At 44.6% G+C, this 12,301-nt stretch overlaps 1 protein-coding gene across 4 annotated transcripts in view; it reads left to right on the top strand.

Annotated features, from left to right (window-relative positions):
- Nucleotides 1-11,124, top strand: part of sema6bb (sema domain, transmembrane domain (TM), and cytoplasmic domain, (semaphorin) 6Bb) — a 120,811-nt gene extending 109,687 nt beyond the window's left edge. For all 4 annotated transcript variants that reach the window (XM_020049350.3, XM_020049349.3, XM_020049348.3 and 1 more), the window contains exon 17: nt 5,688-11,124. In XM_020049350.3, coding sequence (XP_019904909.1) covers nt 5,688-6,565 — 878 coding nt within the window. In that variant the 3' untranslated portion in view covers nt 6,566-11,124. The remainder of the gene's footprint in view (nt 1-5,687) is intronic.
- The last annotated feature ends 1,177 nt before the right edge of the window (nt 11,125-12,301 follow it).

Here is a 12,301-nt window from a genome sequence, read left to right as displayed (position 1 = left end):
ATGTTCCAATGTTGTTAAGAGAGCCATGGTCCAACGTTGTTAAAAGAGCCACGGTCCAACGTTGATTAGAGGCTTGTGATTTTTTTGGGAATGACCTAACCCAAGGACCAATTCATTACCACTGTTTTATAACTCAACAACCACAATTGATAAATTACAGAAGTACCATAGCCCGAGACGGAAATTCCTCTCTTTCTCTCTGTCTCAATCTGTTCCTGTCTCTCAGCTGATTGGTTGCCACCGACCACACTCTTTGAGGAGCACATTACTTTTTTCTTTGTAAGATGGTAGACACTAAGAGTGACTCCAAGATGAATATTGACCCGATAGTTGAAATCAGGGATATGCTGTGATGATGGTGACAATGTGTTTATCTCTGTCTCAGGAGAGTGAGGGAGTGAGCCCTGGTAAAAACATGCCAGATTCAATACAAATATGTAAATGAGTGTTAAGTGGAACAGACAGACACAATGGGAAAGGCTGTTCTTTGTCAGCAGAACCATGGGACTGACTAACGGAAGGAAAGTCAAAAGCAATAGTAGGAAACTGATTATTGATCATTGCTAATGTGACACACACAAACACATGTAGGTACTGACACAGTTCCTCTATCGATGATCTGTCCGTAGTTGAAGAAGCCATGTAAACAGTGTGGAACATTAATTCAATGTAACTCTTGTAGTCATCCATCCTTCATGTGTCTTCAGGGTCTATTGGATAAGTGATAAAACACTAATTAGAGTACAAAAGGACATTGATTGACCAAGATGGCAACTTGATTAGCACTAAATCCTTTTCACTGTGGCCTGTCAAGTGCAGCCTTCTGTTGTGGTGTTTAATGTACTGTAGGCCTTAGCTATTTCACTGGTCTGGAGAATAATACTCTGTCACACCGTGCCCCAAAACCCTAGAATTAACTACTCGCCGGTCGCTCCTACCTGCTTCTAATTGTTGCCATTTGTCTCCATTACAATAAATTTGTCAGACGATAAAAGTATGTTTGTTTAAGGCAGACCACTGCTCCCTGCGTTCTGGAATGTTCCTTCTCCCTCTTCTCCGCGGGGTGAATGAGAGGCTCCCAACAACCATTAATGACATCCATCCATTTCCTGTGGGGCCCGTTTTATTTGTCTGGTCCTCTCTCCTCTCCCAGACACACGCATCGCCGTCCCTTTGCTCTTCTAGTAATTTAAGAAAGCATTTACTGTGTTTGTCTGGGGCCTCTATTGCAGTAGGTTGCTCTAGGCCTATTTTCTCTCACTCCCTTGGTCTCTCCATCTCTCGCTCTCTGTTTTTTCCTCACTCCCTCCTCTGGCTGGGCGTAAGCTATTTGTTTTCTATTGGTATTGGTCCCTGGTGCTTGCACTGCAAAGAACAAGTTTTCTCTTGACATTTTCTTAATTGATCCATGGTAGCAGCTTTGTGCTCTCCTGTTTTCACTGTTTCAATAATTCATAGATTCTGTCCTCCAGAGGAGCTTCTCTCATGTTCTTTGTGGGGAAAAGTTACATATTGTCTTAGGCCTCGTTTCAGATTTGCTGTCAGTGTTTGTACATATTGTGAATCATTTCTCATACTGTTCGAAGAAAATTACTCTGTGAAATTCATGTGTAAATACAGTGTGCAATTACTCAGTATTAATTCCAGAGCGTGTAGGCCTCTTCCGCTGCGAAGTTAATGTTCCGCAACGTTTCGGGGTTGGAAGATATTCTCAATCAGGAAGACAGTTATTACAGTCATTAAAATCACCATCCACTTTAGGTAATGAACACAATTAGCTGTTACACCAACTGCGTACCTTCACAGGACAGCCTTTTCCCTTCCCACTGTGACACAGGAAAATAGGCCACTTTGTCAAACTGTAAACTCTCGCGTTTCTTTGAACTGAGAGGTTCTGGATTTATCTTTGTCCACTGATGCATTTAGCCATCTTCAGAACAATGATGGCTAAATACAAAATAGGTCTAGTTGTTTTATATAGGTCTTTAACAGACTTTGTTCTCCAATCATAGTAATAACACCTTATACTTACATTGCCAGGTGCCTTCCCGGGACCCAAAGTTGCTTTACAAAAGCGAGGGCACACTGATAGACAGAACAAAAACACACAAGACGTGTTATAATAAGATAAAGGATATTTTGACAAGAGCCTGAGGAGGGGACGTAGGGGGGGCTGGAGGAATGCAATTCGGAACAGATGGGGCTTGAGGCGTTGCTGGAAGGTGGTGATTGACTCAGAGTCCCGGATGGTCTTTGTATGTTATCAGATGGGTCTTGTACGTAATGCGTTGATAGACAGGCAGCCTGTGGAGCTGATGGAAGACGGGGGTGATGTGTTGCCAGGACTTGGTGTGGGTGAGAGAACACGGGCTGCAGAGTTTTGGATTTCAAGCTGGTGGAGGGATGATGAGTTGATGACGTAGAGTAGGCAATTGCAGTAGTGAAGACGAGAGGATATGAAAGCATGTGTTGGGGCAGGCTCTGCGCCAGGATGAAGTGACTGAGGGGGCAGTTAAAAATGGAGAGGGGGCTAATCTTTTTTTTGTGCTATTTTTCTATAGGGTATTTCACCCTTTGAAGCATACAATCACACCAGTGTGATCAGGCTAGATTGGTCCCTGAAGCGTACGATCACTGGTCAGACCGCACTTTTATTTACTCACATTTAGCGCAAACAGTGTTTACAACTTTATTTCCTCATTGTAATTGTTTGAAGATCTACATTATGATATTAACATGGTAGCAAGCGTTCAAATTGTGACTTGGGTTACGTACTAACAGGCAGCCAATACTAGCAACCATATTTTTCTAAAAGAAATATAATACGGCTGACACAAAAACGAATGATATTAGCGAATAGAACCATATACTGGGAGATATCTTGATATCTTGCCATATAATGGGAGAGCTGACAACTGGTCAAAATATTGTGAAAAAACATTCTAAAAGTTACTTAATCCGTTTAAGGTCGCTGCTATGTTTGTTTTTCACCCAAAGATAAAGAAAGGTGTTAAAATGAGTAAATCTGAGACCAGATTATCATTTCCATTTGCTCATCTTCCGGACAGATTTGCCATCCTGGGAAAACTAGGATTCATCCCTCCCCAATATATCACTGTAAAAATAATTATGTAATTTCAATAATATTTATAACACGCAATGAAAGCACTTGATTTTAGCACGCTGATTATAGCGCGTTAAGTTTCAAAGATTGTGACCCCCCCCGCCCAACAACTGTCTGAACATTGTAAAGTTGCCCTTAATTAATCAAGGGACTTTACAAATACCTTAAAACAGGGCTGGCCCAACCCTGTTCCTGGAGATCTACTGTCCTGTAGGTTTTTCTCTAACTAATTTATCACACCTGAATCTAATAATTAGCTGGTTGAAAAGCTTAACCGGGTTAGTCACAAAATGGTTTGAAGCGAAAACCTTCAGGAACAGGGTTGGGCTTAAAACCTCTGTCTTCAACAATCGAGATTGGTTGGAGGTCCTTCACATTCATCTCTCCCAGGTTTATTGTGATCTCTGCTGCTCTTTGGGAGTCATCTATTGAAAGAAAATTCTACAAGCTAAATGTAATGTTTTTAAGTCTTTCTGGACTGTATAACATACAACCTAAAATGGTTAGAAGTAGCTACATGCAATTATTGAAGAATTTAAGAGTTCCAAAATGCATTACACAATTTGATAAGTGACACTTTAGTGATAAAATAATGGCTGGCATAAGAGCTGTATTCCCAATAGATCATTGAGATATTTCCTTTGAGAACATTTTATGAGATATTTTCTGTTTTAGAAATCCTGAGCAATACATATTAGTTTTTCCTCAAAATTGATATAATGAATTCAGATATTGTTTGAAAATATGACCAACTTTTACATAGTTGGGAATATTAACCCTAGTCAGTGTATCAGAATATTGATTTACATGTAAATGCGCCCACTGTAATATTCTGCACTGTGATAGCCAATTTTGCAAAAGAAAAAAATATATTATCTATACACATATACTATACTGTGTATATATGGCTTGTGTCAGACAACTGCCTCAGTATGTCATTTGATCTGGGGGTATTTGCCTGTGTTCTCTCCTCTGATCGCCTCCGCTGTACTTCATCATGCTATTTTATGTGGTTGATTCTTGTGTTTTAACATATTTGTAGTATTACCATAATATTGTGCAGACCTTTTACGAAGATCACATGTTGCTTCACTATTGGAGTGAAATAACCCCAAACAATGCTTCGTTTCCGTTCTTTCATTAACACGCAGGTAACCTAGGCAACTCCTATTTCTTTAACTGTGACTGAGTGTTTTTCACAGCGTGCCTGTGTGTAGGTTATATTAGGAGCAGAAGTAGACAGCAGAACTTGTTCCTATTAACAACTTTTTTTCTGCACCAGAAACACATTGAGTTGATAAAATAAATAATAATAATAACTGGTTAAAGAATGATTTTTGAGTCAATGAGAATTTGAGTCAATGAGAAACTTGCGATGCAATGTATGCAGTGATCCCTAGCTGGCAGGGTGACTGTGTTCGTGTCAACCATCAGAGAGGCATTCAGTGCACATAGATAACGTGGTGTTAATCCAGTCATGTTGGTAGGGTTCACACACACAATAGCTGAATTTGCATAGCTACAGTAGTGAGCAAACCAATGGCGCAAACTAAAACAGTATTACAGCCCTACTTTTGGTGTCCCCCTCAGGAATTTCTCTTGAGAAAAAAGCTCAACGTAATCTTAAAAAGTCTATTTCTCTCACTGATCATATTTGTCCATTACTAAATATGGAAGTATCTTAATTCATTATATGTCAAAATGTTGAGAGTTTCTGAATAATTACATGAATAAATGATTTACACACCACCTATTGCCTGATCTGGCGTATGTTTTATTGATACCAGTGATGCGTGATCAGTATTTTTTGTGCTGTGATCTTTCGAAAAAGGATAGATTTTTTTTTCCAGTTGGTCAATAATTATTCCTTGAATAATTGAAATATATTAGGTAACTATTATATTTCTGCTAATATAATTGTGCTAATATAATTGAAATACACATTTTTATGCATAACTACTAAGCAGCATGGTGTTTTTGGAAAGCGTGGACAAGAGTTTTGGCAAGGATAGGGAGGTTGGTGATGGTTTGGAAGTTATCAAGGATGGGGGCATCTTGTTAAAATTGGGGTAACTTGCAGTAGTTTTGTAGATGGAGGGAGCAGTGCTGTGGGTCAGTGAGAGATTGACAATTTGTGTAAGGTATGGACAAAGAACAGGCAGGCAGGCTTTAGAAAGAACTGTGGAAAGGGGATCAAGAGGACAGGTAGTTGTCTTTGATGACATCACGGTGTCAGAGGTACAAGTGGAGACAGTGCGGGGGTATGGGGAGGTGGTTTCCAGGGGAGGTGGTTTCCAGGGGTGTTGGTTTCCATGGGATGTGTTTTCCAGGGGAGGTGGGATTCAGGGAGACAGACAGAGGGGCTAGTATGTAGGGGTAGAGAGTGGTGAGAAGGTATCAGACAGGGAGACAGACAGAGGGGCGCTAGACTGGTCTGCTAATTCTTCAGGAAAATTGGGGGCATGATCAAGGGCGAGGGCAGCACAGACGGCATAAGAGACTGTCTGAACTATTCCCTGTAGTAATTAACTTTTTGTCTCTCTTTCCGTCTGTGTGCCTGTAGGCCTGCTACAGGAGTCCTTCATTGATGAACCAGATGGTCTGGTATCAGTCAACCTGCTGGTCGTGTCTGCAGTCTCAGCCTTTGCCACAGGAGCAGTGCTGTCGGGCCTGGTTGTCTGCTGGATCATGAGCCATCGCCACCGCACACGAGGGGCAGGAGCCAACAACAGGGGCCGCAAAGGGGACAAGGAGCAGAACATGCTGGGTCCGGGGCGGAGTGGCTCGGTGATGAGTGTGACTCGTACTAGCGGCAGTGAGAGGTCCCGATCACATTCCCAGGCAGACAACCCCTTTGTGACACCCAATGGCTGGCCTAAAGGAGACATGGACCCGGGTCTGCCGACTCCGGAACCGACCCCGCTGCAGCAGAAACGGCCTCCACCCAGCATGCGTCTGCCTGACGGAGACTGGGATCAGAGTCAAACCTTCCTGACCTCGGTGGGGACACCTTGTCCCACCAACTCCGACATCTACCTGAGCTCCAAGTTTCTGCAGGAGCGGGGGGGGCGGCACGAAGACCCAATAGAAGTGGGGCCGCCCAACACGGAGCGAACGCGTTACCTGGTCCTGGCCAGCCACCGGGAGCCCCACGGGGGACAACCCAGGACCGCCCTGAGGAACTCTGCAGGTGAGTACAACTACCCGGCCACACCGCAGGACTCACCTGACCGCAGGAGGGTGGTCTCCGCCCCCAGCACCCAGATGGACTATGGGGAGCCCCCCCGCTGGACCCACGAGGGGCTCAACTATAACAGCCACATGGGAGGTCCTTACCCTTCGCAGCGCCCCGGCCTCGTCCGAGCCAACCACCACGGCCTGGCCGACTTCAGTCACCTGATGGGCAAGAGCGTGGGCGAGCGTAACCCCAGTGGCCAGTGAGTAGGAGAGTGCCGTAAACCCCCTTTCTCTGAAACCCATTTCCCCTAAGAAACTGATATCCCCCTCGAGACTCACTCTCCTGACCCAAAACCCGCCCCGTGTGTCCTCTCTCACTGTCATTCAATGTTCTGACATCCCCCCGGCATGGAGCCTGGCTGACTGAAGAGACTGGGCTTCCAGAAACCAGCAGTTTAGAGAGAGAAAGAGAGGGAGAGTTAAAGAGAGGAGGTTGTTTATCTCACCGCTGCAGCTCTGCTCTCTCGCTGAGACATGCACCCCTCTTCTCCGTACATGGTCTAACCCACGGAGCTGGGACTGGACACCAAGAGACCGGCCTCAAAGATTGGAAGGGGTGCAAGGGAAGGGACATTTTGTGAAAAAGGAATGACAAGAAAACTGAGAACCGCTTCACTGATCACTTTGCATTCAGCCGTGTACTATCTTGTAGTATTCTTTGTGTGACAATTTTATTTCTGCTTTGCCAGAATCCAGCAGACAACCACATGCTTCTCCTTGGTTTACAGGCCAGCTCTATCAATCAGCTTGTGTTAGGTAGATTTTAGCAATGCCAGAGGGCACTGTGGCAGGCAGTGTGGGAGTGGCTTCCCGTCTTAATGTGATCATACAGACTGTTTATATACAAATAAGCTGATGTCAACAATCCTTGCCATTGTGTTAACAATCATGGGAAAAAAACACATTTCTAATGTGTTTCTTAAGCTCTATTATGTGTTTTTAAATCAGACCGTGTAACGGTTAAATCCCCAACAATCTACCAACCCAGATCTACCAACAATGGTGAAGGGCTTTAACATGTCATGGTGGAGAAACACCAGCAGAGGAGATAAGACAGCATGATTCCAGTTAATTTAAAACCAACCAAAACATTTTTCTAATATCTCTGAGTTTCCTTGGAGAGGTAGAGGGAAGATAGAAAGAGGGCAGACAGGGTCTGTCTCTCCCTGGGTCTGTGTGCCCTGACCTGAGGCCCGGGCTGCCTCGCCGGCTGAGAGGAAAGTTCCCCGGCCATGTAAGGGAACGGGAGCCTGGCTGTGGGAGCAAGCGGGCCCCAGGCCCTGCCACTGGGGAGCTCCATTCAGGCTCTCGCTGACAGTGAGCCTCTTTGTGCCCCAGATCAGGAGGAGACGGCTGCAACAAATAACCGTTAAGAGTCAGGGCCGGCGGGACGAACCCAGCGCCACAGCCCAGTGGAATATCAATGAGGACCCTCACAGCCACCGACCGGGGCTGGGACCAGGCACTGTGGCGGGCCAAGGATGGGCAGATCAGACCGGGACTGGTAGACTGGCATCACCCAGAATGCCATCTATGCTGTTTCAGAAGTTCCACACAAGGGACGATGCCTGAACACAGGAAATGCGGGACCGTTTGGGTTGGCGTCTTCCTGTTTGATGTCCTTTTGTCCGTCTCTCCGCCCTCTCTCTCTGTGTGGCTCGTGGGTGGGATTGTTGCTCGGTTTCAGGGTCAGGATGGGGACTGGATGTCTTTTCAGATCTCTGGCCCATCAGACATTACCTGAATGATTTCTGGCACAATCCCCAAACATTCACGTCAGGGTTAACTGCATCCATTACCCTGGGCCCCATTCTGAAACACGCATGGGAACGCATAGACTAGCTTAATTAGCAGTTCTGTGCGTTTGGGAGGAGCAGAGCTGAAGAGAGACGTACTGAAGGGCATTGGAGGAGCAGAGGCTTATGTGAGATGTGTTAGGACTGCAGTGGGCATGGATAGAGAAACACACCAGCACACCACAGTGAACATGTACCCATCTGTGCAGGGCTTAGACAGGAGGAGACCTGGTCTGTGTAGAGAGCCATCTGTATAGTGGCTGAGAAGACAGACTGGGCGGTGGGTTTGTTTTTCTTAAAGGGAAAGTGTCCAAGCACGTTATGAAATGCTTCAAACACTCCAAACCGCCTGACAAATGTATTCTGGATAGTGTCTCAGGACTTAATTTTCCCCCGAATAATTCCTGTCCCATAAATCCATATTTGCATATTATTTTGCGCGGTTGTTGTTAACAGCGTCTTTCAAACATTAATTTATGGCACAGTAGACCATTTTTAATTATTCTGAATAAAATGATGTAATATGAGCCGGTTTAGAATGTTTTACAGCATTTTTTATAACATGCTGAGGCATTTTGCATATTGCAGGAGCTCTTTTTTTGAAGGATCACCTACAACCCCAGAATGAAAGAAAACAAGGCCACGTAAAAAAAAAACTCCCCTTTTATACTAAGGGCAAAATCCCTAAAGTAGAATACAGAAAGATATGAATAAAGTGTAAGCACATGATCTAGCTGGGTAAAAGAGTCCACGCATGGCTGAATCCATGGAAACAACTTAACAGCTGAGCAAGTGAGTGTGTTCTGGTGCCGCCGTGGATGTGTGCATGCGTGCTTTCATGCGAGCGTTTGTCTTGGTACAGTACTTGTAGTACAGTTGTAATCAGCGTCGCCATGAAAGAATAAAGTAGTGGATTGGTGGGATTGTTTAAACAGTACAGACGTGCTGTCCTCCTCCTATCTCCATCACAGCCCTGAGGGGAGCGTTGTTTGAGAACACGGGGCCCCCTGGTGTCTTCCAGCCTGTGGCATCCCCTAAGTGTGGTGTGTGAATGAGAGCTGCTCTGCCAGCCCAGCCAGCCGCGCTCCTTACACTGTTTCACTAAACATGGTTGATTAAGCAAAGTACATCCCAGTCCCTAATGGGGTGATGAGCCCCTGAGAAGATTACTAGAGACACGTTGAGAGGCAGATGAGAGCCCACGCTCCTCTGCAGCTATCCCCTTCTGCACATGCTCGCGCGCACACACGTGCGCACACTGAAAAAGCACACACACACTTACGGACACATGCACACGCATGTACACACTTGCATGGACAGTTAGACACAGACTCATACACCAGACACAGTACGCTGTAACCAAATCCAGGATGCAATTGAATTCCATTCCGCTGTCATCCCAAGGCCAGTGAGCTGGGAGGAGGGACTGGTGGTTCAGACCCAGGGATGTCCTCTTTGGATTCATACTCCACGATAATATGATTATCACAGTCCACCATGACTCCACAGTTAAGTAATCTGGGGTTCCCTTTATACAGCACTTATGGCTTGCACTTAAGATAAAAAAAAAACTAATAAGCAGCCTCTCTATTGACATTCTGTATTAGTAGCAACAAAAACAGAGGCAGTTTTAAATGTGACATAAGAATGAGAAATCTGGGTAATTTACTGTGAAGCGCTTGCAAATCTGTTTTTAATCAGTTTTTAAATGTTTTCAACATTTGTCATACATTTTCAATCCTTTGATGCAGTAAATTGTTTTCTTTGGAAGCCAATACTTTCTGTTGAGCTTTTCTAGTTTGGATCAGTTTGATATGTAGCTCACAGTGTTGCCCACGACCTCCCAACCCACACTCACCACACACATGTACACACACATATCCCCACACTCAACCCGATCTGTGTGTGTAAATATCATGGACTGTGTGTGAGCCTAAGACCACGCAGTTGTTGTGTTGTCTAGTTTCCTCGGTAGCCTGGTGAATTAGCTAAAGCCCCTCAGCTAGAAACTGCCGTCCTGGAAAGAGCCACACCAAATGAGGACCTTCCCTAGTCTGACATGTTGCCCATAGGAATGTACACTGGTGGCAGATTTATTACTCATCCTCCAGCTAAATACATAAAAGGATAAGCACAATATTGTTTTTTTTTTTTGTTGCTTTTTTGTAAAGTTGTGGAGAACATTCTACTATTTAGTCTGCACTGATCATACTTGTCATGTTTTGTTTTGTTTTCGGTTGGTTTCTGTTTGTTTCAGTGGTAATATTTGGTTTGAGATTTTTGGATTTGTTGTATTGGAATTTTAATTTGCTCTCTGGTGTGTGTTTGACGATCATGAGGAACTTAATGACGAAGATGAGATTGTGATGATGATAACGATGATTCTCTACTGTGAACATCCCCTCAGTATTTGCTCCCACTCTGAATTCTGTGATGTGTGTGTGGGTCACGTTTAAAGGAGAAGAGGAGGACAAGAGTTGTTTATGCAGACTGAAATCACGACAAGAGAACTTTCCAGATTTTCCTTCGGAGTCTCCTGCTACTGTGACTAATTGCAGTCCTCTCACCAGAGGCTGTCTGTCCCTGTCTGTGTCCAGGGCCACTGTCATTAAATGACATCACGTGTCCCTGTGTGTACATATTCAAAACGCTTAAATGGAATTTAAGTGCAGTAGCTGCATGACACAGCCTCTGTGTGTACAGAAGTAGCGACATGTGAATTTGTACAGTACATGCAAGTGTGTATGCTTGTGTCTGCAAATATGTCTGTCACACAAACACATGCATGCACCCTCCAACTGCGCAAGACACACACACACCACATACACAAACACACACACACACACACACACCCTTTCGGCAGTTGAACATCATTTCCACATTGTCCTCAGCTCTGCCTGTCTCTTAGCATGGAGACTTTGCTCTCTGTCAACCTTCTTATTCTAATAAACCACTCAGACGTTGACATTTCCTGGTGATTGTTTTTGCTCGGGTTCTTTTGAATATTTATTCTCCTCCTAAAGGGGTGACATATCAATCTACACTGGAACTAATGACTACTGATTCAACATAATTTGGAAGACACATTAACATGTAATATTTAGATATGCATTTTGAGTGTTGAATGCATTAGTACACTTTTCTGGTATCAAAACACAATGTGTCCAGAGGAGAGTGCTACTGTTCCATCAACAGCCTGTGACAGTTGTCAAGATAAAGCCTGGACCAAGCCTGTCTCACACAGAGGTTATACACAAGCCTGTCTCACACAGAGGTTATACACAAGCCTGTCTCACACAGAGGTTATACACAAGCCTGTCTCACACAGAGGTTATACACAAGCCTGTCTCACACAGAGGTTATACACAAGCCTGTCTCACACAGAGGTTATACACAAGCCTGTCTCACACAGAGGTTATACACAAGCCTGTCTCACACAGAGGTTATACACAAGCCTGTCTCACACAGAGGTTATACACAAGCCTGTCTCACACAGAGGTTATACACAAGCCTGTCTCACACAGAGGTTATACACAAGCCTGTCTCACACAGAGGTTATACACAAGCCTGTCTCACACAGAGGTTATACACAAGCCTGTCTCACACAGAGGTTATACACAAGCCTGTCTTACACAGAGGTTATACACAAGCCTGTCTCACACAGAGGTTATACACAAGCCTGTCTTACACAGAGGTTATACACAGCACACAGTCAAGTTAATCTCCCAGCCTTCACTGGTACTTGGCCATGCTCTCCAGATGAGAGAGGTTCCAAATTCAGACCTAAATTAAATCTCTAAACCTGGTCATTTAGGAGTTAATCAGGAACCTTCTTCATTTGGTGAACACAGCAAGTACTTTAGCTTTGTACTTTGAGACCTCTAGTCCACCGAACCCCACCAAAGTAACAACACATTTCAAGACGATGAGGATTAACCGGCCAAACACATTAGAACACAATTAAAATGAACCCGAATAGCCTTGTCAGAAGTCAGAGTGGTTGTTGAGCACAGCATATTTCTCCTACACACACCTGTGTCTCTGTCTCTCAGGGGAGAGGAAGCAGTGGTCACAGGGCTGGGAGGCCTGTCAGAGCGCCCATTCCCCCGGTGCTTTATGGGTGTCCAGCCCCTGTGCTGCAGCA

This window comes from Esox lucius, chromosome 8, assembly GCF_011004845.1.
Source record: "Esox lucius isolate fEsoLuc1 chromosome 8, fEsoLuc1.pri, whole genome shotgun sequence".
Taxonomy (NCBI): Eukaryota; Metazoa; Chordata; class Actinopteri; order Esociformes; family Esocidae; genus Esox; species Esox lucius.
The sequence above is the reverse complement of the archived record's forward strand: the minus strand, read 5'-3'. Positions and strand labels throughout refer to the sequence as shown.